Here is a 27,314-nt window from a genome sequence, read left to right on the forward strand (position 1 = left end):
TGCCTTCGTAAATGTGCTATCAGGACAAAAATGTACAAATGAAAACAGTCGCCAATTAATTAATTTAATTATTTTTTGTTTTCGACGATTAGTTTTCAGTGGGGAAAACCTTGTGGGATCTAAACAAATGACGCCTGGCTGACAATAATGTAGTGGCTCTGGGGAGAAATATGAAACTGCTTAGAATATACCATATGAATGACGATACAATGCAGCGAGTTACATATTAAGCTTTACTTTATTACAGGCACGGTAGCCTTCAATAGGATTACGGTGAGAGCACAATGGGACCAGCTAAGCTTTGACTTATGTAAGGAAAATGTCTTTAAAGAATAATATAGTAAATAATTTTTGTTAGTGTGTCACAAGTTAGTTCATGATAGCATTATTAATATTTCCCTGGTAGGTAAAGCAAAAGAGAAGAACTTTGAAGTCAGAACAAGCTTGACACCTTAAAATCGGATGTTAATACTCCATATGTTACAAAACAAATGCCGTTAAGAAATAATGGTAGGTACATTTTACTTCTAGGTATAATAAATTGATTAAGTGGGGCTAATGCAAAGGCCAAATGGTTAATACTTGAGTACGTTTGGAGACATCTATAGTCTGACTATTTCTAGAGGGTCTGTCATGAATTTTGGAAGTTAGCTATACAATACGCAACTAAATTAGAGCTTATAGTCCAGAATTACACTTAAAAGCTTAGGACACTAAATAAAGATCAAAATAGGCCCCTAAAATCAACAGGTGTCGGAAATTTGGAGTATGTAATGCCATAGTAGGAACTCAATTTGACTTGCCTTTATGCATTGAATATAATAAATGTTATTACCAACCCAATATTAGCAATTTGGGTAGTTTGTAAAATCATTTGACACGGTTTGCCAATATTTTAAGTATTATATGTAATGCAAAGTGCTTCTTGGAAGCATCTTCTGTCTTATTGGATAATGTGTTTTTTGCAATATAATGTGTTAATTGAGTTGTAACAATAGTATTATATATGTATTTTTTAAATGACTTTTACAGCCCTGACAAAGTTGTTTGTAAAAGAACGAAACTTGTTGGCTGCCTAAGAATTGTGAAAATTTAAAGAAGAATAAAGACAAATTCATTTGAAACAATACACAGTACTGGATGGACATTTTTACAATTACTGCTTTTGTAGACTGGATAGAGTGGTGCGACCCACAGTGGGTTTAAAATTGTTTATAACATTACTTTTTAAAAAAATGCACATTTGGGGCAGGAGGCGCTCGCGTCCCCCAAGGAGGTGGCAATATCCTCCAAATTCAAATTAGTACACTTGAAAATTTTACATCGTACATATTGCACGCTCCTACATAAGATTGGGCGATGTGACACGCCACTCTGCCTCCTTCAATGCGGGGAAGCAGGCACATTCTTACATACGATCTGCCATTGTCCAAAGATAGTGAGATATTGGAGGGCGGTTATGTGTACAATCTCGCAAGTTACAGAAGTCACGGTTCCTTCAGAACCAAAGAGATTCTTCCTCAACATTTGGGAACCCACAGACCTCAACCGCATGACCCAAGAATGGGTGACACTCAGTATAATGGTGGTGAAGCGAAACCTAGCGCAACGCTGGGGATCCCGACAGGCCCCTGCCCTTTCTCAATTGTGTTGTGACATGGATGGTACAGTGGTGGTTGAAAAGTCGGTGTACATCCATAGAGGATGTTTCAAAAAATGGACTTGAATATGGGGCAGGTGGAATTCTTTCCGTGGCCATATCTGTGAACCCCCTCGAACAGAATTACAGCTGCAGACAAGTGATTGATGTCGTCAACAAAATGATATGTACAAAGTTCGGATTCCCTTTTGTCATCCAGGGATAGTTACTAAATACCATACTTATTGCATTGACTATGACGCACTGAAAAGTACTGTAAAGAAACGGGATACATGTACACATGTTAACTTGATCTATAATACCATGTTGTGTTATTTGCAAAATGCCAATAAAAATATTTTTAAAAAAGAAATGCACATTTGGCGTGGATATCTTTATTGTGGGATAAAAGTTAGAGGTTTAGCTACCACAAACATCTCATAAAATGACCTCTCGACTGGAGGGCGGAAGCTTATCAGCATTAAGGTGCCAAAACAGTTGGTTTGGATAATCAGGAGCGTTGTTTCACATTTAGGTGCAAAAGTGGCTAGCACAGAGAGAATTGGATGAAACCGGTGCTTTTCCCATAATAAGCAAATTATATCTCCCCAGGAGAGTAAGTTCTTTGTGTAAAGTATAAATAAATAAATTAGAATTAATTTAAAAAAAATGTGGAGCTTTTAATGCAACTGACTAGTATTTTGTTTGTAAATGGCTAAGGTTTCCAGGTGGGCTTTCAGTTTGTGGTATTTGAGATAGGGAGCCTGGTCACAAGATGGCTGCACAAGCCTGAGGCTCTGCAAGTCAGAGAACACATCTTACAGAGATTCTCCATTATAGTGCCAATCTACAGCTACTGCTAACTGCATTGTTGGCCAGATAAACCCTGGAACACACTAGCCATATGGATACCAGGAATTTTATTAGCCAGATCGGGCCAAGAGGTGGTGGTGGTGATAATGATGCTGCACCGCTGTGTGTCGAAGAGAGACTGGCGAGAAGAGAACTAGCCTGAGTTCGGAGACTGCGCTGCTGGAAGTAGTATACGTTGAAAAGGCCGGCGGATAATGTAGGTAAGAATGCGCAGCCCAGTGGGACCAACAGATCGGAGTCCATAGATGTTAAGACCCAGTCTGTTATAGAGCGGGTCTGAAACGGAGTGGTGGACATCCCAGGGTCTACCGCTGAGGTGACATTCCTGATTCTAGCTGTCTGCGTGGGTACTCAAAACGGAGAGCTGTATGGTTTTGCCTTCCGCTCCCTTGGACTCTCCGTTTGTCATCGTAGAATGCGTGACTGCATGCGACCTACTGAACCGACACAGGGCTATGGTGGTGGATGTTGAATGAGGGAAGGGAGAAGAGACTGTTTCCCCATTCCCACTACACCCCACCCAGTCCCAGCTACATGATGGTGAACCTCTGCTCTTGTGATAACCAAATATCTGGTTGAACTTTAGTGTGCTCGTCTACCCCCAGGCCCCGGTCGCTCCTAATGATCGACTAGTGGGAATGGTGAGGCAACCTCCTGTGGAGAGGGCAACAGGACTGGAGTTTTCACTAGGAAGTTTAGAGTCTGGATGCTTAGCTGGTGTGACCAGTGCAAGTGCTACTGCTGGTGCCTCCTTAACGTTCTACTGTGATCCCATGGCTGCTGCTGATTCAATGGAGCAACTGTAAGTGATATGCTATACCACTACAGCTACTGGGCAGTTACTAGCTTATGGTGTTTTCGTCAGAGAATATCCAGATGCATACAAGCATCACCATGGGTAAAAAGGATGGTAAATGTGCAAAGCTACTCTTTGAGTCTAGGTGACCAAGCTAATCCTTAAAGCAAGAATCTGCTGCGGACAATGCACCCTCCCAATTAGTCAGTGTGCAATAACGCAACGATGTTCAATGAAGAGCAACAGTTGAAAGTACAAATCATGAAGCACAGCTTAGCAAAAGTAGACTCAAAAATAGTCATACCAACTGATGATGACTGCATGAAAGAGTTGGTAGATGGACATAACAACCATATTGGTCACCTCGAGTAACGAGGATCTGACGTGGAGGATGGTGCAAATGGCCATAATGAGAAACTACTAAAGATAGAAAAAGTGCTGGAAGTCATAAAGGCAAAAAATTAAATGTTTGAGATCTAGTTCTGGTGTAATAATTTATGTATTCTAGGGCTCTCTGGAACTGCTATGGGGAGTATGGAAGACTTTATAGAGCAAATGCTGAAACAGTTTGAAGCAGAATTCACCGCAATGTTCTTAGTTAAATGTTGTAAGTTAAATGTCACTAGTGGACTGTAGCACTTATGTCACCTCTGCTGTGCCAAAGAAAAAATATGGCTCTAGGTCTGCCACTGCAGCCTAGTCGGCCAGCTTTTACACTGTTAGCTTGACATGGCAAAATAACCCCGTATTGCCAAGCCCAAACCTTCCCTTTTTAGAATGTATAAGTCACCTCTTAGATGAGCCTTAGTAGCCTATAAAACAAGGTGCCAAATATAATAAAGACTGACTTTTTTCCTATGTTTTACTTGTCTTTACAGTGAATACTCGCCATTGTTGTTTTCATTGTAGCATGCTGGTAGTCACATTGGCTAACATCGGGTTTCACTAGCCCATCCTCTAAATGCTAACTTCCATTTGGGACCACCAAATATAGTACTTCAAATTCATTTTTACCTTAAACCCGACTTATTGCTGAAGTCGAATTGAGAAAGTCACCGCTTTCTTACCCCAAAGTTCTAGTAGCTGTTTCTGATTCAGTGCAGCATTTGTTACCCAAAACAGCCTCCTGCCAGGAGGTCTAGATGGCTCCCATGAAAGGGGAACAAAAGACCTGTTGGAGGGACCAGGTGTGACCCTCCTGACAGGATGGCCAACGGGCTGTGGCCGCAAATGGCTTAGCTTTAAAGGGCTAGTGGTCTGTCACAAGCAAATGTACGTCCCTCCAGCGGTAGCCCTACCCACTGTTCATAGAACTGTTTTACCTCCTCCCCCACCCTATTGTTGGTTTTGGGTCCAGTATTAATTTACTAGCGATTGACTGTCACTGGTTGGAAGCGTAGGAAGCTGGCTCCTTTGCACAGTATACCTCTTTTTGCTATACTATAAGATGAGTCCAGGTATTCCCTTATAAGGGAACAGGAGCTTGCTCTGGCAACCCCAAGGTGCTCTTTCAGGGGGTAATATGGTTGTGCAGTCTTAGGCTTATCAGAGAGGAGTGTTACACATTTGCAGTACACACAGTCAAATGATGCACACTACTCAATAAGGAGATCCACACCAATGTATAAAAATAACTCTTATCTTTATATAAGTTCATCAAAGATAATCAAAATCAGGTAAGTGTGTTTAGAGTTAGAAAAGCTTTTAGATTTCAAAAGTCAACACTTTGTGCAATTTTTAGAGGTGGCAATGTTTTCCTAGGGAGGAAAAACATACACTCCATACAGGTACTTTACAGCGACTTACGGGACCAATCTCCTAGACTTAAGGTAAGTGTGGGGCAAAGTTCAAGGCAGCACCAACAGGGCACCTGAGGCGACACTGGGGCATCCGGGTGTAGAGGTGTGTATCAGCGTCACATGGCCAATCTTAACCTATTGGGGGAAAGGCAGATACTGCATTTGGACACTTCACAGTAACTTACGGGACCAGTCTCCTGGACTTTAGGTGAGTAGCAGGCAATGTCCAAGGCCACACTAACAGGTCACCTCAGGAGGTTCTGGGGCTTCCGTGTGCCGAGGGGATCGATCCGGTTGGAAAGAGGCTGCAGGTTTGGTCGGGAAACCAGTCAGTCTGAACCAACAAGGGGGCTCCGGTCTCACGATGCTCTGGGACGTGGGGACACCTTTGATCCACTTCCACTGGAGACAGGGGGGACTTTTGCAGAGGTGTCTTGATGTCTGTTTTTTCACAGCCGAGTCACTCATGGTCAGAGGTTGTTGCACAAAGATGCTGCAGGTGGTATCGAGGAGTTTCCTGGCAAACCCAAGGTGGGCGTCTTCTCTGGAGGGCTGGGAGAGAGCGCTGGCACCGTTTGCCCACTTTTACTCTAGCTTGGGGTAACTGATGCTGACCGGTGTCTGGTTTACACGGTCCGGAGCCCTCACAGTTCTTTCTTTGTTACCTGCATTGAAGCAGCTCCGCTGCTCCACGGGAGTTACTGAGTCTTGGCAGAAGCGCTGGGTATCTTCCCAGGCTTTGGAGGCACAGCAGCGTACAAGATGTGTCAACTTTGCCGCAGTTGTCGAACAGCCAACAGGCCAGCAGGGTTGCCGCCAAGTCAGTTGCTCCTTCCACAGATCTTGCCTTTCGCGGCTCTTCAGTCCTCCTACTTTTAGGTCAGCAGGATCTGATTTCCTGGTGCCAGGGGTTCCCCTAAATAATAGATTTATAGGCGTATGGGGAATGTAGGGTAACAGCCAATGGGTTACTTACTCTTGGGGTCACTATTCCCCCTATATGACCACTGCCTGTGGGACGTGGGCATAACCCTGTCCCAGAGTTCCTAAGTTTGTCATCACAAAGATAGCAGACTTCTGATTTTTGTATTCGCTTCAGGTAGCCCACCTCCGCCTCTCACTACTAATTTTCACCTGTCACGGTGTCGAATAGGCCCTGGACAGGAGGGGTCGGCATCCTCTCCTGTGAGGGAAGCCATATTTGCATACCAAAGGCGTTAGGCTCTTTGAAGTCCCCTGCCTTTGAATGCTAATTCTCACTTCGTCCTGTGTGCGGGGATGACAACACCCTCTGCCCGAGCAGCCTTTGTTCCTGTCCTCCTGAGAGCAAAGGCCTTCACACCTGGGGGTCTACAACTAGTCTATGGTGGCAGGCTGGCTAGAAACAGTCAGGCAGCACACTAGTAGTTGGTAGGTTTCAGTAGGTTTCAGGAGGTAAAGTGCCCTCTGGCTGCATGTATTAATAAATCCATCAACGCAATCAGTGGGGGGTTTAAAAATACGAGTTGTTTGGTACCAAACATCCCTCATTTAAGTAAAGCCGTCATGTAGCTGGTGAACCGATTTTTACCAGTGTCCAGCACATGTCCTTAAAATGGCTTCCCTGGTCACCCATACTGGCATTAATAAGACTGGTCAGTACAGGGGCATATCTGCATGTGCAGTTATGCCAACACGTGTAGTAAAGTGCACCCTGCTTTAGGGCTGTGAGGCCTGCTGTAGGGGTGACTCACCTAGAGGACATGCAATGTCTGCAGGCATGACCCACAGGGCTATGTGCATTGTTGTGTTTTCACTTTTGTCTGCACCAAGGCATGCAGCATGCCATGACAGACTGCATGAGTATGGTGAGAGGTTGGACCCTCCAGTGGCATCCCACTGGCTAAAATCTCTAGAAAACTGGGCACAGGCGGAGAGCACCATTCTTCACAGAGAAGAAACAGCTGGGCTGCGCAAGTTTCCTATCGCACAAGCTTGGGATGGCATGTTCAAAGTTCTTGCGCAGGCGGCTGAAGTAATGTGTGCTCCCCAAGCATTGCAAGAGGGAGAAGAGGCCTGAAGAGGCTACCCGGGTGGGGCAGATAAACCGTGCACACACGGCACCCTTGGACAGGACTATTAGGGTAGGCAATGACTCCACATTCCTTCATATTACGACATGGACACGACCCCAGGTACAGGACACATTGGACTCCATACAAATAGACTAGGGACAACAACCCATGCTTAACAAACCATGCGCGGCCCCCAATATGACCTCATTTACACGGCACATAATATTCTAGATGTTGGATGCTTTGTATACTTGATATCTCACAGTTTTGCTGTATTTACTTTTATAATTATTGGTTATGATTTTCAGGTTGGAAGATGTAGACATCCGGCAAATTAGCGATACTGCTTGCCTCCTAAAATCCATGTGTTATTGTTCATTGTTTCCTAGAAATTGTACCATACACGCACTATATATTGATGTGTTGACAGGCATACTCGCATTGTACTAATGGATGTAAGCAGAAGATGCATAAGATAGACATGTCCTACCCCTCAATCAGGGGTGACGATGTATGTGGGTATTATACACCCATATCAAACTACTAACGCACGTTAACTGATGAGAAGAAGCGGTAACATTATACTGTGAATGTCATAGGAGAGGATTTGTATTTATGCAAGTACTGCCGCAGTGATACTTACCTTGTATATCAGTGCAGTATCGGACTATGATTGCTTGGTTTGTATTAAGAAATTGATGAAAATTTAAATAAAGATATTTAAATAATAATGAGTATGGTGAGAGGTTCCCTTAGGGTGGCACAATGCGTGCTGCTGCCCTTAGGGACCCTCTTTAGTACCCCCAGACCCTAGTTACTAGGAGCGCCATTTACTAGGGACTTGCATATGGTACTAAAGGTATTGCCAATTGGGGAAACAATTGCAACATTTAGAGAAAGCTATCTAGCACTAGGAACCTTGTTAGCAGGAACCCAGTGCACTTTCAGTCGAAATTGCATCGAATACCAGGTAAAAAGTGGGGGTGACCATGTCGAAAAGGGCACTTTCCTACATTAAGTTGCACCTACTATCAGTTGATGCACAAGTTGGTTAGTACATCATTCAAATGAGTGATGGTGGTAATGAGTAGTGACTTTTTCGACAGATCAGAGAAGTTGATGTGGTCGGGGGGGGGGGATACTCACCTAGAGAGTACACTTTAACACTCATTCAGGCTAAATATGTCCCAAAAATGCAGTTTTAGTGCTTGACCCTACCCAGAGTTTATTTTTCAATAAATCTACTGTGCCCTCGATTGGATCTTCATGGACTTACCTTAAGTCCTTAAGGTAGAGAACGTCTACACTAAAGTTTTTAACTTAGTCCATCCTGGTCTCAAATGACATTCTGGACTCTCAAGCTCTTTGCCTACATTCACAGACACGGAATAGACAAAGGGAAACGCATCTAACTCACAATACCGAATGAAGGCTTCACAAGAAATTCATGGCATCTTGTCTCTCATACGCTTGTGGTGTAGCCATTATTGTAAAGAGAGGTTTTTCAACCAATCACTGACACTCGTTTATGGCCCTACTCTAGAAATCTAGACAGCAGTTATGTTATGTTACAGGGGTATTTGTAAAGCGCACGGCTACTCTTACGAGTGTCCCGGCGCTGACTTAACCCCATTGACAGAGCAGATGGGGGCGACTACGGGAACTCTGCACTCATTGAAACAACCAGGTTTTTAATTTTCTTCTAAAGCTGAGGAGAACTTGTTTCTGTCTCAGGGGAGGCGACAGGCTATTCTACAGCTTAGTGGCGGTCACCTGGAATGAGCGTCTGCCCAACCGAGAGTGTACAAATTTTGGCACGACCGACAGCTTGTGAGTGGAGGATCACAGCGTCCTAACAGGGGCATATGGCTGGATTCTACTCCTGATGTAGGGGGCTCCGACATAGTGAAGCACCAGAGCCTTAAATATCACCCTTTTCTGCACCGAAAGCCAATGTAGAAACAACAAGAGTGGCATCAGTCACTTTTAGTGAGTTCTGGAATAACACCACACGGTTAAACTCGCAAACAATTTTCTTTTTTAATGTATGCTGCGTCCGGTATCCAACAAAATGGATGTGCACATGCTACTTTTCCACACATGGTCTCATCTGTATTGTCTGATTACTAATCATGCGTGCTCTTGGACCACTAGGAACTTACACCTACCCGGAACACTTTCCAATCGTTTCTCAGTGCTGCTAGAGGTACTGCTAATGAGCCTTCAACATTGACCATTTTCGTGGAGAGTCCCAGGTGACACATTGCAAGTCCCTGTTTTTACAAAGGGTATTCAGAATTAAATATTAGACTACTTCTCCTTGGTACAATATCGGCAACAGTGTGGAAAACTATTAGCGCATTTATTTTCAAAATAGCCCTGGGTGTAAAATAAGCTGCACTGTGGTATCACAGTAAGGAGCAACCTCGCAATCAGGTTGAATTTGTTTCTTTTTAACATGAAATAGAAGAGGAAAAAACAGTCTTCAATCTGGATGACTTCTTTATCCCATTAATAGACCTTAACCGTCTCCGATCCCTGCCGATAACCATTTTACCATATGCCTCTTGTCGTAAGATAAAGGGAATTTAGCTAAATTCTGGCTCTCTTTTGCTATAACAATTTCACTATTGCATCATGTAATCTCATTCTTAGTATTGTGAAATAATTTAAACCACATCCCACAAGACCAAAATAAGACTTTGATTTCCAGTGTTGGAAGATCTTTTTATTGGCATGCATAGGCTGTTGGTGTCTCGGGGTCACCAAGCTACAGTCTGCAACTGTTTGCACTTTAGAGCTTGTGGGGCTCATGTCCTTATCCTTGACTGCAGCGTTTGTGACTGTTTCTCTTCCAGCTACAACAGGACCATCCCCACATCTGCTTGCTTGCCTTCTGAACTTTTAGTGGGTTGAGGTGGAGCTTTCAGAACTAAAAGTGGTTGCTCCAGTTCATCCCTAGGATCCCCATCATCTGTGATAAATATTAACCTCTTTTCTTGGTTCTCTCTCTTTAGGGATGTCTGCATCCCCAGGATCTCTATTTTGGTGCAGTTCCACAACATCTGGAATTAGAAACCTAACCATAGAAAGAACAGGGATTCCACTGAACATGTGTGTAAAACCCTCTTTCCAGAAAGAAAAATTCTTTTCTAGAGTCTCCTCACCCACCAGGGTTACCCTTTGGTGGCATGCTTCATCACTGGGGTCCCCTCAATCCGCTGCGGATTGAGGCGTGCTGCGACTTGCGAACTACAATGGAGCACTTTGTTTTTGGAAAATGTGTGGTGCAGTGATGTGGAGTGGGAAAAATAGGTTAAAAATACCTAGCTAGTGAGATAATATTTTATTCCTGCTCCTAGTCGGTATGTTTTAAAATCAGGGGTTAGTACTAGCGAAAGACCTAACTGTAATGAGTATGGTGTCCCTAGTACTGTGTCGACATGTTTCGAGCTTTGCCCTACAGCTCTTCTTCAGGACCACACAAGGGCCAGCCCCATGCGTACCACTCCTAAAGAATCCTGTGAATAGGAAACAATGGGGTGCACACCTAATGTGTGTTCACCTGATATTTAATACATACGGTTGTACACTGACATGCTGTATCTGTAGGATCTAAAGCAAAAGGAAAATTTAAAAAGCCTACCAGCCGATCAATGTACTCTTCTATAGTGGGTGTACTTAACAGCTATTTTGTGCAATCCTCTGTGGTGGAAGAAAGCAATCACAAACAATGTCTTTGTGAAGAAAAGTGGTTATGTACAAATTGCAGTTTAAAAGCACTCTTGAAAAAGACACCATGTGACATACAATATATAACAAAATAATAGTATTACATATCAATGACACATACTTTTGTTTAGGCAGAAATATGCCTTATGATCTGCCGGGGTAGAGGGGCTTGTAGTCAAACCCTAAAATGGTAATGGGGACATAGAGATAGTCATTAGAGTTTCCTAAAGGTAAATGAGATAGGAACGGGTTAGAGAATTCCCTGTGCCTTGGCTTATCCTGGAAGGAAAATAGAAACCTTATTATTTCCTTGGAAAAATGAGAAATCTGGTCAAACCGATCTGGCTGGACTTTCTCCGTCAAAACACTCCTCTCGGACAATGGCCTGATGGCACCCCTGGAGACCGCATCTTACCGCGTCTGTCTCCTGGTGGCCATTAAATAGACCCGGGTCAGCTTAATCATGCTTACTTAAAAAACCAGACTGTCTCTCTCACAAAATGGCCGCTTTGACTGGCAATGGAGCAGGGCCATCTTAGGCGAATGACCAAATTGTTGGGTATTGTGGACAAAAAGCTCAAAATAAAACTAACAAGGGGGGTACATTTAGACACCGAAGTACAATGAGAGTAGTGATTTGTGCAGTATGTTGCGAGCGCAACACTACATTTGATTGATGCGCAAGACCCTTAAACATAACAGCTTGACTGTGCTCTTTTCAGAATTGCTTGTATGTACATCATGAAATGACTAAACCTCACGTCGTGTTAGGGGAATGCCAGATTCCTGGATAATGATGTACATCAGAATGATGCGCAAGACCCTTAGACTTAACAGCTGGACTGTGCTCTTCACAGAATAGCTTATATGTACATCATGTAATGACTAAACCTCATGTCTTGTTAGGTGGAATTCATAAATAATGCCCGATTACTGGATAATGTAAGATATCCTGTATGGAATAGTAGACTCTTAGTTGTCAGTTGGAGTCCGAATGCCTCCGATAGGCAGTCTGCTGTTCACAAAAGAGCAGCTGCTAGTGGAATAGTGATGGGGCCTTCCTGAGTAATTGGGCATTCTAGATGAAATGGTACCCATGTGTTATTAGCGTTATGATTTACTTTAGTGTGAGTATCACGTGCGGTTGGACCTTTACTTCTGTTACATTGTGAGAAGATTGGTATACTCAAACAATCTACTAAGTCTGGCAGAAGGTGTGTTCCTGATTCATTTAACGAGCTACCCCCACAGGATATCCTCATTCAATCCTTCAGTGTCCGTGTGCCATTTATACACCCACCGCTGCTCTTTCTCTAGCAATCTTTTTTCTAGATTGTCAATGTGTTTGAGATGTTCTAACACTACCCAGTGTAGATCGTTAGAGGTATGTTTCACTTCATTGAAATGTGACCCCATTTTTGTGGTGGCCCGGTGGCACCTGATGTTGCTGCTCTATTTTGGTGGCCTTGTTCTCGAAAATGATTGATGACCAGAAAGTAGTCTGAGTCTTTTTAAAGACTACGAAACGTCTACTAGGTTTTTCAAACTATCCTTGACGTTTTTGACCATACCTTTCTCAATCTCCCTTAAAGTTCCTTTCACTTCATGTAACATTGTCATAATGAGGGATTGTCCAAGTGTTAAGGGAGCCCTTTCAGACTCTTGATCCAAGGTCATTAAAGAAACTGTACCTATAGCTTACATTTGTAAACACCTCTTTAGGAGAAACTGGCCTGAAGCTCCAATCTGCTTCTTAATCCCAACTATAACTATCATTCCCTCACAGAGCTTTTCTGTTTATTTCCATGCATGACTGCGCACCATGATTTTTCAGTCTGTTCCTGGGACGTTCTCTCCCAGAGTACCCTCTTAGACATCAACACAAATGAAATGTAAAGACCAAAGCACACTGTACAGGCAGCTATGCTGCAACATACTCTAAGAGAACACTGAGACTTAAACCCAACTACACAGACTGCTTCTTCTGCAAGCATAATAGTTGCACAAAAAAACTTAAATATAGTGCCTCCGTAAAAGCACACCATCCCTGGTTGGTTAAAAAATAAACGTGGCAGTATAAAGAACACTAATCATTCGTACAAGATTGACAGAATTACAGTATGATTAAACATTGGTGTTCCATTCATGCTCATTTAAAGTTCACCACTCTGTTGCTGCTTTAAAATCCTTAGCTATTTATTCTTTTAATCCACGTTCACATTTTCGTGCGCCTGTCAAATGGGAAACCATCGAGTGACACTATTGGTTACCTCCACTCTTAGTATCCTATCAGAATGAAAGCTGTCATCTGATGTACATGTCAATCAAAAATTTGATTTTTCCTTTTTGCTTCCCTTTCTCCAGACCTAGAGTATTCCTTGAAGTGCCAACTCCTCTAGGAAAAAGATCCCTATGCAAAATTAGGGTATACCTCATCTCACAGACCATCTTTCTTGTTGAAAATTGAGCTACCACTTCAAAGTAAAACATTTTTATTAGAAACATTTACAGAAGTATTATAAATACATAAATGTTGTATCCTTGTCTGCACTTAACCTTTTCTTGACTTCTTCAAAACTAATGCCCTAGCCAGATGAATAATTTTCTTTCCTCACCCATCATCTGGCATTACAAAAAAACATTTTATGCTAAACAAGGACATTTTACCTGTAAATGAAAATAAGAGAACGATTCCTACACAAATCCATTCAAATATTCCTGTAGGTACTCCTACATTTCATACATACCATTCCTTCCACAGAAAGACTTCAAATTGGCGGTACAAGCTATAGTTTTGCCAAGACTATACTACGGTAGTTCCACACAATTTGTTCTCCCCAAACTGAGCCTGGCCCCGCTAACTGCTTCCCTTAATGCCGCAGCTAGACTGATTACTGGGACAAAAAGAAAATAACACATTTCCCCAGCCCTCAAATCCCTAAACTGGTTACCATACGAGGCCAGAAGTCACCTAAAAATTGCTTGCATGACGCACAAAGCCCTTCACTTCAAGACCCCCATCTATCTGGCTCAAAAACTAGAACTATCAGGGGGCTGCAGAGCATCTCGAAGGGCAAGTACAATGCTCCTGAAACCACAGCTTTTCCATAAAAAGAGATTGAGTAACAGAGCCTTCTCTGGCATTGCCCCAAAGACTTGGAACTCTCTTCCTCTGGAAATCTGTACAATCTACTCGACTGCCTCCTTCAGAAAGGAAGTGAAAAAAATCCTAATGCTCAATTTCCCGCCTGAATAGACCTTGACTACTTGACTCCATACTGCCCTCTATTCGGTCTTCTTGATTAACTTTGATTAACTTTGGACATGATTATATACCTGGAAATAACACTGTTAGCATGCTTTGTACATACATATGTTTGAATGTTGATCTCACCCATTGCCGTATCCGCCCTACCATTATGTGAAGAGTTCTGACACCTACAGAAGTCTTGCACGCCTCTTGCATAATTATGTAACGTACAAATGTTTTGCTTCCCAATACTGTATCCCTCTTACCTAAAATTGTAAAGTGCTCAGATACCCATAAGGGTCATGTTCGCGCTATACAAAACTTTATAAATAAATAAAATAAATACATGTCAAGTTTGTTTTATGTATTGTTGTTCTTTGAGGAAACTTGTATTCAGTCTAATTTTTCCTTTCTCCGTTTTGAAGTATTAGGAAACCTCACTCTTTCCCTTCTTGCCTTACCATGGAACCTCTCACTCCTTCCCCTATTGTTGAACCTTCTTGTTATCGTTTTAAAAGCACTTATGTCCTTTCTTCTTTCATTGTCAAGTAATTAAGCAAGCATGATTATGAATTCCTGTACTCCAGGCTTGAACTGTCTGTTCATGGTGAGGGAGGAGTTGAGTATGATGCCGAGGTTTCGGGCATGGTCTGAGGGGGTGGGAGGGTTGCAGACGACGGGGGGCCACCAGGTGTCCTCCCATGCGGAGGGGGTGGATCCGAGGAGGAGGACTTCCGTTTTCTCCAAGTTGAGCGTAAGGCTGCTGCTGCTCATCCAGGATGCGACGCCCTTCATTCCTTCCTGGAAGTTGTTCTTGGTGATGTCGGGATCCTTGGTGAGGGAGAGGATGAGCTGGGTGTCATCGGCGTAGGATACTCTGCTGAGTCGGTGTTTTCGGATGATGGTCGTGAGGGGGGGCCAAGAGCGTGGGGCTGAGGGAGGATCCTTGGGGTACTCCACATCTGATTTCTGTGGGTTCGGAGCGGAAGGGCGGGAGTCTTCTTCTTTGAGTTTGGCCAGCAAGGAAGGAACGGATCCAGTCCAGGGCAGTTCCTTGTATGCCGGCGTCGTGGAGTCTGACGGCTAGTGTGCAGTGGGAGACTGAATCGAAGGCTGCTGAGAGGTCTAGTAGAATGAGGGCTGCAGTTTGGCCTTGGTCGAGGAGTGTGTGGATGTCGTCCATGGCTGCTAGGAGGGGGTCTTGGTGCTGTGGTTGCTGCGGAAGCCAGATTGAGATGTTTCGAGAATGTTATTGGTTTGTATGAAGTTCATTAGCTGGATATTGATGATCTTCTCAGTGACTTTGGCTGCGAAGGAAAGGAGAGAGATGAGGCTGTAGTTCTTGAGGTCCATCTGGTCTGCGGAGGGCTTCTTAAGGAGGGGTTTGACTTCTGCGCGTTTCCAATCGTTGGGGGAATGGGCATGTTTCAAGGGTGCAGTCGATTGTCCGTCGTAGTTTGGTGCGATGGCGGCATGGTGGAAGATGTGCGATGGGCAGGGGTCGGTGGGAGCTCCGGAGTGTATGCGCCTCATGGTCTTTGTGATGTCTTCTGTGGTGACAGGGGTTCGGACAAGGATGGTCGGCTGAGTGGTGTTGCTTTTGGAAGGTGTTGGGTTGGTGCCTTGTTCATGTTCGTCGAAGTTGTCATACAGTGCCCTGACCTTGTGGTGCTCCCGAACCGGAACACCAGCAACCCAGGACCGGTTTTGCCCTAGTTTTTTTGTGCAATTGTTATCTTAAGTGCACCAGGTATGCCCAGACGTGGGTCCTGGGCTCATTGTGCCACTAGAACAAAGCTATACCTGACTGAAGAGCCCTTAACGAGGGCGAAAACATGCCCATGCTAGGAATCTGTGTGGCGTTCCAATCTTCAGTGATGGATTTACAGAAGCATCTTCAAACTACCAACATACACGTCCACTCCCAAGACCAGATTGAAATTTGGTCTTGTTAAGCAATCCCTGGCTATGCAGGCAATTTTGTGAACTGCTGAACCAACTTTAAATCAGCAAGCAAAGGACTGTTTAAGTCACCATCTCTGGCTCGAAATACAAGACAGGGCGTGATCCCCAGAAAGAGTCTATCTAAATTCAGCCATAACTAATTTGGGCCTTAACTCAGACTGAGAGATACAACTGAGCAGGCAGGGGTTTACAAAAAATTACAGAATGCAGCACTAAGCCCCTGTCGCTCTTGAAAGATCCGCTCTAGCTAGGTGTAGTCATGACTGGCTAACTCTCAACAACTACATGAAGTTCAGGCCCCAGTGCTACCTAAAAGAGCTTTATAACAACTCAATAAAGGAAAAGTTTTTAAAATATAGGCTGGGAGTCCTGAAAGCACTGAAGCATGATCCACCATGGGGGGAGAACAGAAGGTTTGTTGATCTGTGCTGAGCAGGTGCTAGGCACTAAAGCACTTTTAGTTTTATTACAATATCTGATGTACAGCAGGGTTTTAAGTCATTTCATTTCAAGATTAACCAAAAGATGTTCACAATGCAGTTAAAGAACCTGCTTGTATGATTCGACCTAGATGGATGCTAGGCATCAAGGCAATTTTACATCATTGCGACTAATTCCTGCATAGCAGCGTCTGTATCATTCTTAATGTCATTTTATATCTAAAAGCTACTGCCCATTTAAATTGTAAGAGCTGTATTTAGGAATGTTTCGCTACTGAATTTTCTTGTAGCTGCTATGTACTGAACTGTTCGCATCAAGAAGAAGCAAGACACAAATGCACTTTACTTTTCCAGAGTTGTGTATTGGCATTGCCATGCTAATGACGGTTCTGTGGCTCAGTTTATATTCCTTTTTACCACTTATGTTGCTTTGAAAGATTGTAGTTTCTCCAATGCCAGTAGACAACCTGTTGGCAAAACTTTGTGGACCACAAACCGATGTTTGGACTAGTTTGACTGATGCATTCCTTTGGGCTTTTAACTCCTGCCAAACAATTCTCCCATCTGTTATGCAAATTTAAGGGGCAGTCCAGGCAGCTAGTTAAACAGTTTGTGATGCTAGCTGCCTGGACTTCAATTTGGTCTTGACATTTATTGTATTTACACCCTTCAAGCCTATGCATAGTTTCCCATTGCATGTCTCCGCCTAGAAAACAATTTTTATCATTGTGATTACTCCGGCTTGTTGCTTGAGTGAACTTAAGCAACTTTCAGAGCAGCTATCCAACCCCACCATTATTCTGGACAAATTGGTGCTGAGGACCTGGCCGGTATTATTATTATCCTTTTTTTTGCCAAAGTTTGTCACTCCTTTCCACGTGGACAATTAATCACTCTATTGGTGTTATTTGGTCCCCCTCTTACATCGGAAAGAGGACAAGAGCCTCTATGGATTGAACGCCATAAGGGCTTAGAGTTTTTATATCGATCTTACAAAGGCCCATCAAGTAAACGATCAGCTCTTTGTGGTGTTTTCTGGAGTGAAGAAAGGGACCGATGTGCAGAAGACTACACGGAGGTCAATAGTCCTCTGCATCAAGATCTGCTAGGTACTGGCCAAGAAGGTAGCCCCCTGAATTATTGACATAAGGGTTGCCTGTTCTTGAAATCTACCGGGCTGCGATATGGATGTCCAGGAATACATTCACAAAGCACTGCTACCTGGACAGCCAGGTATGACAAGGTCACTTCAGTCAATCTGTCCTGTAGGACTTTATTTGAGGGTGCTGGTTTGATAACTATTTTTAATGTGAAGAATCTGTGTTTAGAAGTATCCCTCACAAAAACAAGTTACTTAGCTTGGGTAACGCTCTTTTACGTGGATTCTCTATCTAACCACTGATTCCTCCCCAGTTTCCCATTCTTTAGAGTGGTCTCCATCCACCAAAAAGTGTTAGGGAAAGTAAAAGTAACTTGATCATTTAAGTTAGATGAGAAGTGCAAGAATATGATGCTTCTTAAGTTTGGTATGGTGGCTAGACACTTGATGGAAGAAATCTTGCTGGTCACCACAGTTTGGTCATTGTAAAGTCTCTAATCAGTCTGCATAGTGTGAGCAGGAAAGGGTGGCATTTCATGTAAGTGCTTGTAGACCGCACCTTTTTATGACATCATAAATTCATACATATGTTTGGACTAATTTGGTGCGAAAGCAATGTTGGAAGTGTAGTTTGACCTACATATGTGTTAAAAACACGATTAAATGCATTAAATGGTCCTTAAACTCTTGTTTTGCTTAAATTATAAGATCCTTATATTTCATGTTTTGAGGTTACTATGTACCTTTTTGAATTTAAGGTGAACGAAAATGAGGTCACACATGAATGTTAACGAAATATGTCCACTGAAAGTAATCTATTTGTTTAACAAAGTGATTTAGAGTCCCTATATCCTTGGAATATTCAGAGATTTGTCAATCTTCGTAAGAGTGAGCAAATATGTGACATTGCTTCTTGACTCATATGCATGTCTTTTTCTTGGTGGACTTAGAGCTCCACAACCATGGTGTGCACATTGATTGCGTCTCTACTTTGTAATTGTACTAATTTACTTATATTGATGTGCTAATTTGAGCACATTGGCCAAAACATTAACTGCATGCTCACTTTCCATTATACCGGCATCTGATTCAGTGTTTTGTAATTGGCACACACTCATTAGGATTGTAAGATTGCCTCTAATTCCATTTGTCCAAGAAAAATGATCTTACTGAAATGTTACAGCTCTGTTCCAGACTGCTGGTATCATGACAATACGTTTATTGCATATCTCTGCTGAACCTTTGTTCACAGCACAAGCACATTGTGATCTTTATCAATCACTATTTTAGACAGTCTATAAAGATCACCTTTCTGCAGGTGCACAAGACAATAGCTACAAAACATGTTAGCGTTTAAATTGCCTTGGTTATTTTTACGATTTATTTGACAATGGGGTAACCCGAAAGACCACCGGACCCGGGTAAATTATAGTATAAGAAACAATGGTTGCAGTGGTACACAATTCAATAAAAACAATGGAACATCACCAAGAAATCAAATGTTACAATCTGTCATATTCTAAGTATGCTGACTTATTCAGTGAAACAGCATGAATAGTCTGTACATTTTCATATAAAATGCAGGTGCTCGGAGGAAAAGGAGAAGGTGCTCAGAAAGAGGTGTGCACTTGTGAGGGTTGTAGGAAAGGAAAGGCAATGTGCAATAAATAAATCAATGAACTGATAACCTAACCAGATGCATGAAGGCGAATATTACATTTGGACATAGTAACATCGTGACATAGACAATTAATTTCTGTTGTCTCTACTCGTCCACTCAAAGACCGTTGACGTTTCGACCACCTTGTGTAGGTCGATTAATCCTTACAATGGGGTCTTCATCAGGACGGGGGGGGGGAGACACCTACAATTAATTAATAAGGTCTCATAAGTCGGGTGATGGAAAAACGAATATTGGTAATAGTTTTTTGAGAGGGCAAAAAATGTGTTTCCATTCAAGACCTGCTTGAAAAACCAGGCTGTCTTTTTCAAAATGATGGGGCCCCTAGGCTCCAACATGAAAGAGGTGAAAGGCAAGGACAAGGAATTAGCTGTGAATGAAAAGAACACGTGTAAGCACCAGTACACAGATCTAAGAGGCATATCTCACAAGGGAAAATTGCCATAGCCACTTACCGAGTCATTTGGTTATTGAGGCAAACTAATAAAGTTAATGTGTCCCATGGCTCATCGTTAGAAATTGCCTCTCACCATGGGTTCTACTGGTCATTAATCTGAATGAATAATGGAATAAATCAGGATGACCGTTGTAAGTTGTAGTGGCAAAAATGTATATACATTAACCCGATGAGTCCCATGCAGTGGTTCATACCATCCAAAATGAACTTACTCAGTATTAACATAAGGTCCAGATGCCCCGTGACTCGTGGCCTAATAGTTAAAATCTAGAATACAAAACACGGGGTAAACTCGTGAGGACCTGTGTCTCGGGTAAATTGGTAGATGTGGAAAGAAGCAATAGGAAACCGTGACATACCTTGTAACCTCATCACGGTGGAAGAATCAATGAAACTTTATGGACATAGGTAGGAAAATGCTATTAAGGCCACCATTCTATGTAGGAACTGGGGTAAATGACTTTGCTCAGCCCAAAAATTCAGAAAAACTAAAAATCCTCAGGGAACTGCCAGTTACCTAGCCGTGCGGTACGAGCGCCTCCAGACACTGACAAGCGCACACGGCAGAAGCTGCTGTTTAAAGTGTGTAAAAATTGTCATGCACGCTAAGCACGTACCACAGGCAGCCGCTGAAAGCCGGAACGTTCAGAAGGAACGGCCTGCAGACACTGATTACCGATATGGACTCGACTGAGCCTGTGCGTGGCGATCATTTATGATGTGGCATTCATGTAAGAAAGGATGACACAAATCGATCTAACCCTAGCGCTGTTACTTAGGGGCTGTCGTATATGACGTGACATTAACCATAAAAATTTATCCGTGCTCAAGGGGGAGGCATAGTTCATAAAAGAACAGCGGGATGGTGTGAATACATTCAAAATCAAAGACGGAAAAATTCTATCTTCACATGATGAGAAACATAGCGTGCAACTCAGTTTATGTGCGTGACATAGATAGTGAATACAGCACTCTTGTAAGATTATCTCATGTGATCGTTTGACAGGGAAATAAATAACACAATGTAGTTACAACAAACCTGTAAGGAAACATGGAATCATTTGACAAAGAGATAAATCCGTGACACATTACAGTTGTGGTTGATCTGGGATTTGGCTCATTACAAATAATCCCATGGAGAACTATCTAATTCTAATGACAAGAAGAACATAGTGGCATGCAGTAACCACATTTGTGAATTGCGTGACCACACACAATGTGAATGCATACATATTAATGGCAGAAAGCAACCCACCCGGGCTCATATGAAACCAATCTTATGTATCTATGCTTGTAAAGGGAATCTGGTCTGCATGGTATAAACAAAATCATTAAATGACCATACACCTTTGAACTTCCTTCACTGTAAAAAAAAAACATTGATGGGATACACCACCATACGGAACATATAAGGTAATACCATCATCCGGATGTCTAGAGGGTTTTTAATTAAAAACACAGTGAAAAACAAAGGCGCGTCAATGCCTAGATCATGTTTGACAGGGAGTTAACAAGTGGGGCTCTGTATGAGGAACATGAAGAAGGAGAGCTTCAGGATACCCAATCTAATCGGGACGAATGGGATGATTACATTCTTCCCTGTCCAGCTTCTCCCGTTCCTACCACAGCTGACTCTCCTCCAGAGGACGTTGGAGGTTTTCATAACATCGTAGAGTGAGCGCTTTCAAAATCCTATGCCCTCGCACCAACAGGATTGTTTCCTCTATGCCATCCGAAACCGGACTCCGTCATTACCCAAGCCGCTCAGAGAAAGTAAAAAAAATCCATCTGCTTTGCTGACTGCTCTGCCGGATAAAGAGGGTAGGCGACTGGACAACATTGGTAAGCGCTTTTCGTCCATGTCTGCGTTGACAGTGCGTGCTTCCAACTCTTTAGCACTGTTGGGACGTTGTAATCGGCAGATGTGGGCAGATATTGCGCCATACCTAACGAACTTACCTGAAGAGTCGAAGGAAGAGGCAAAGAAGATCTTATTGGAGGGGGAGAGATCTGCCTCTGAAATTATAGACTGTGCAATGGATATTGCCTCTACCGGATTTCGCCAACTCGTGGGCGCAGCTGTGTTACGGCGCCAGGGTTGGTTGAAGGCAACTTCCTTCAGACCGGAAGTACAAACCAAGGTATTGGACATGCCATATGATGGCCAACTGCTCTTTGGCACACATATAGATGAGGCATTACAAGGTATTAAGAAGGATACTGACACCGCTAGGGCTTTGGGTACCCTGCGATTCCGGAACCCCTCTTTTCGAGGCTCAAGAGGGAGAGGTTAGACCTCTACTAGACGAGATTTCCAACACCGATCTTCCTTCCCATCCTCTCAGCAATATCGTCCACAGTATCAGCAGCGTCAACAACACTCCTCCTACACTAAATCTTCCTTTCGTGGCAAGGGAGGGAGACAGAAGGACGCCACTCGGCGACAATGACTTTCAACTACCGCTGGTCTCCAACTCCTCTCTGCCCTCCAGAGTTGGAGGAAGAATTTCCCACTTTCTCACAAATTGGAAGAAAATAACTACGGACCGCTGGGTTCTACAATTGGTTCAATTCGAACATTCTCTAGAGTTCATCCAAATTCCTCCCCAAACCCCTCCCCATCCTATGCTTCACAAAACAAAAATGTGCGTGTTTTACTCCTGGAGGTGGCACTCATGCTCCAGAAGGGAGCTATAGAGAGGGTTCCCCCAGGTCAAAGGGGAAAGGGGTTTTACTCCCGTTTTTTCCTCATTCGAAAAAAGGAGAAAAAATGGAGACCGATATTGGATTTGAGGAATCTAAACAAGTTCTTGAAAAAAGTCGTTTCGTATGGTCACCATTCAGGAGGTGCTACAGCTTCTACATGGTGTCTTTAGACCTGCAAGACGCCTATTTTCATATTCCAATACACCGCAACCACAAGAAATTTCTGAGATTCATGGTGGCGGGCAGGCATAACCAGTTTCGGGTCCTGCCGTTCGGACTCCAATCGGCGCCACGCATTTTTACCAAATGTCTAGCTCCGGTGGCTGCATACCTACGACAACATGACCATCAAGTCTTCCCATATCTGGACGACTGGCTCGTCAAGTCACCCTCTCTAGAAGGCGCGTCCAGGTCTTCCAGCGCCTGTCTGAGGCTTTTCAATTGTCTTGGACTGACTCTCAATCAGGACAAGTCCGTCCTGCAGCCTTACCAGCGCAACCGTTTTCTGGGTGCTACCCTCGACACCATACAGAGGAAGGCGTTTCCATCACAGGAACGCAAAGACAAACTTCATTCCTTGGCACTCTGTATAAGTTCCAAGAAGACGCTGTCAGTGCGCCTCTTCAAATCCCTACTCAGGATGATGTCTTCTTGCATCCTGTTAGTTCCGCACTGTCGCCGTCACATGCGGCCTCTCCAAGAAGCGCTCTCTGATCAATGGGTCCTGTGTACGGGGTCCTTCGACGACATCATCAAGGTGACCCCTATGATCAACAAAAAGGCTCTACGGTGGTGGACTTGCCCACAGAACCTTTCTCAAGGCTTGCCTTTCTTGCTTCCTGCTGCTCCACATATCACCACGGACGCCTCTTTAGAGGGCTGGGGAGCTTTCCTTCAAGAACTGCAGATAAGCGGAAAATGGTCCCATTCCGAGAAGAAACTTCACATTAAATTTTCTGGAGCTGCGCGCAGTGTATCTCGCTCTTGTGGCTTTCCTTCAACGAATCAGAAACTCTCTAGTGCTTGTCCGAACCGACAACACCACGACAAGGCACTATTTGAACAAGCAGGGCGGAACTCGTTCTCCGACACTCTCTCACGAGTCGCAAGAAATTTGGAACTGGCTGCTCAGTCACAACATCTCTCTTCGAGCAGAGTATGTTCCAGGCACCCACAACGTGTTGGCGGATTCTTTGAGCAGACGGCAAGCAGCCTGTCACGAGTGGGAGTTGGATCAGCGGATCCTCAACAGCATATATTCGCTCGATGGGGCACCCCTGTTCTGGATCTCTTCGCTACTCGGCAGAACACCAAATGCCAACACTTTGCAAGCTGGCATCCCCAGCAAGGGTCTCTGGGGAATGCATTTTCGATCGCATGGTGCAACGTCTTTGCGTACGCCTTTCTGCCAATTCCCCTGATTCCCAGGGTGCTCTGGAAGTTGAAAGCGGAGCCTTGCACACTCATCTTGATAGCTCCAGCTTGGCCACGCCAACATTGGTTCACAGAGCTTCACCTTCTTTCCCTGGAATCGCCGATCAGGTTGAAACCATTTCCATCTCTCCTTACGCTTCACAACCAACAAGTCCAGCATCCGGATCCGGCATCTCTCAAATTTTCAGCTTGGCTCCTGAGTTCAGAGAGTTTCAGAGTTTAGACATTCCTCCGGACTGTAGACAAGTTCTAGCTCGGGCCCGAGCAGATAGTACCAACAGAACGTACTCATTAAAATGGAAGAGGTTTTGTATCTGGTGCAAATCAAACAAAATGCACCCTCTTTCTTCCACGCCTGAGCAAATACTGCTGTACCTTCATCTGGCAAAATCTGGTCTTGCTCATGCCTCCATTAAAGTCCACCTGGCAGCAATATCGCGCTTCAGGAGATCCTCCGCAGGTCCTTCTCTGTGGTCTCATCGGCTCATTAAGCAATTCCTTAAAAGGACTGTTAGAACATTCCCTCCGGTGAAACCTGTACCTCCTGCTTGGCATCTCAACACCGTTCTGGCTCAACTTATGAAACACCCTTTTGAGCCAATACACAGAGTGGATCTTAAATATCTCTCCTGGAAAACAGCGCTCCTTCTAGCCCTTACCTGGGCAAGGCGAGTGGGGGAGCTCCAGGCTTTCTCAATCCAAGAACCTTTCCTTCAATTCAGACATGACAGGGTCATTCTTCGTACAAATCCGAAGTTTATCCCTAAAGTTTCTTCACAGTTCCATCTTAATGAGCCTATTGTGCTGCGTTCATTCTTTTCAAATCCGCAAACAGTGGCAGAAAAGACCCTGCTTTCCTTGGATCTTCAGCGCTACCTAAAGTTCTTCATCGACAAAACGAAGACATTTCGTAATCTAACCAGCTCTTCATGGCGTACAGTCGGCCTAGAAAAGGTCTACCACTCACCAAGCAAAGTATCTCCCGCTGGATCTCTTCATCCATTACTTTCTGTCACCAGCAAGCAGGGCGTCCCCTGCTCTCCACAGTTCGTGCCCATTCCACAAGGGCAATGTCTACTTCCATGGCACTGTTTGCAGGAGTGCCCATTGTGGACATTTGCAGAGCGGCCACATGGAAGACGCTGCATACATTTACCAAGCATTACTGCCTGGATACGGAACTCATGAAAGACGCTGCAGTGGGTCAAGAGGGGCTCCGTCCTCTATTTCATTAGAGGTGAGCCCTTCCTTTCATCCCACCATCCTTTCTTCTATACGCACATTTCTCTACTGTGATTTATGCCTCTGCTATGTCATTGTTTCTGGTACTTTCTATTTTTCACATTGATATGTTATCTGGTGAATATTTATATACTGTACCTTTAGAAATGTGCTTTTCATTGCTTACTATTCTGATTCAGGCATGTGAATCTATAAAAGATACCCTAATACTGGATAAGGAACGCGTTACTTACCTGTAACTGCAGTTATCCAGTATTGGTATCTTTCATAGATTCACATGCAACCCACCCACCTCCCATGGAAGGACTCTCTTGGATCGCTCAGTGATACAACTACTTAGCACTGCGCTTACAAAAATCTGAGGGACTAGAGCTCCTTCCAGGAAGGTTCTAGAGTGGTACTAGCTGATTGGCTACTCTCCAAAGTTTGGTCCTTTTTTACATAAGGACGTGGATATGTTACTAAGGTAAGGCCTTTTGGGCCGATTACTCTATATGTCTACTGAGATATTGCTTTGTTTATTTACCGGGGACTCCCATCCCGGCGACGGGGAATGATTCAGGCATGTGAATCTATGATTCAGGCATGTGAATCTATGAAAGAAAGAAAGATACCAATACTGGATAACCGCAGTTACAGGTAAGTTACGCGTTCCTTTTCCGTCGTTGATTTTAAATGTATTCACACCATCCCGCTGGTCTTTTCTGAACTATGTCTCCCCCTTGAGTACGGATACAATTTTATGGTTAATACCATGTCATATACGACAGCCCCTAAGTAACAGCGCTAGGGTTAGATCGATTCATGTCATCCTTTTTCATGAATGCCACGTCATAAATGATCGACCCGCACAGGCTCAATCGAGTCCATATCAGTAATCTGTGTCTGCAGGCCGTTCCTTCTGAATGTGCCTTCATTCAGTGGCTGCCCGCGGTACGTGCTTATCGTGCATGCCACTTTCTCATGCTTTAAATAGCAGCTTCTGCCGAGCGCGCTTGTCAGTGTTTGGAGGCGCTTGTACAGCATGGCCAGGTAAGCGGCAGTTCTCCTGAGGATTTTTTGTTTTTCTGAATTTTTGGGCTTAGCAAAGTCATTTACCCCAGTTCCGACATAGAATGGTGGCCTTAATAGCATTTTCCTACCTCTGTCCAACAAGTTTGATTGATTCTTCCACCGTGAAGAGGTTACAAGGTATGTCCTGGTTTTCTATTGCTTCTGTCCACATCTACCAATTTATCTGAGACACTGGGTCCTCATGAGTTTCCCCATGTTTTGTATTTCAGATTTTAATTCTTAGGTCACGAGTCACGGTACCTTATTTTAATACTGAGTAAGTTCATTTTGGATGGTATGAACCATCGCATGGGACACTAATGTTAATGTATATAAATGTTTTGCCACTACAATTTACAATGGTCATCCTGATTTATTCTATTATTCAGATTAATGACCGGTACAACCCATGATGACCTGCAATTTCTAATGCTGAGCTATGGGACACGTTAACTTTATCTGTTTGCCACAATAACCAATTGACTCTGTAAGTGGCTATGGCAATTTTCCCTTGTGAGATATGCCTCTTAGATCCGTGTACTGGTGCTTACACGTGTTCGTTTCATTCACTGCTAATTCCTTGTCCTTGCCTTTCGCCTCTTTGACGTTGGAGCCTATGTGCCTCATCAATTGAAAACGACCTCCTGATTTTTCAAGCAGGTCTTGAATGGTAACACATTTTTTGTCTTCTCAACAAACTATTACCAAGTTTCGTACTTCCATCACCAGAATAATGAGACCTTATTAATTAATTGTAGGTGTCTCCTCTAACCCCCCCCCATCCCGCCCTGATGAAGACCCCATTATAAGGATTAGTCAACCTACACAAAGAAGGGGGTAGAAACGTCTGGTTTTTCTTGAGTGGACTAGTACAGACATCAGAAATTGTCTGTCCCGATGTTACTATGTCCAAATGTAATATTCGCCTTCATCCGTCTGGATAGGTTTTTATCAGTCCATTGATGTAATTATTGCGCATTGCCTTTACTTCCCTACAACCCTCACAAGTGCATACCTCTCTTTTAGCACCTTCTCCTTCTCCCCTTGAGCACCTGCATTTTATATGAAAATGTACAGACTATTCATGCTGTTTC

At 43.6% G+C, this 27,314-nt stretch overlaps 1 protein-coding gene across 4 annotated transcripts in view; it reads left to right on the top strand.

Annotated features, from left to right (window-relative positions):
- Positions 1–27,314, top strand: part of E2F6 (E2F transcription factor 6) — a 228,407-nt gene that overhangs the window by 91,600 nt on the left and 109,493 nt on the right. For 2 of the 4 annotated variants that reach the window (XM_085610688.1, XM_085610689.1), the window contains exon 3: positions 407–510. The exons of the other annotated variants lie outside the window; for them this stretch is intronic. In XM_085610688.1, coding sequence (XP_085466814.1) covers positions 492–510 — 19 coding nt within the window. In that variant the 5' untranslated portion in view covers positions 407–491. The remainder of the gene's footprint in view (positions 1–406; positions 511–27,314) is intronic. 4 annotated transcript variants of the gene reach the window in all.

This window comes from Triturus cristatus, chromosome 6 (assembly GCF_964204655.1).
Source record: "Triturus cristatus chromosome 6, aTriCri1.1, whole genome shotgun sequence".
NCBI lineage: Eukaryota > Metazoa > Chordata > Amphibia > Caudata > Salamandridae > Triturus > Triturus cristatus.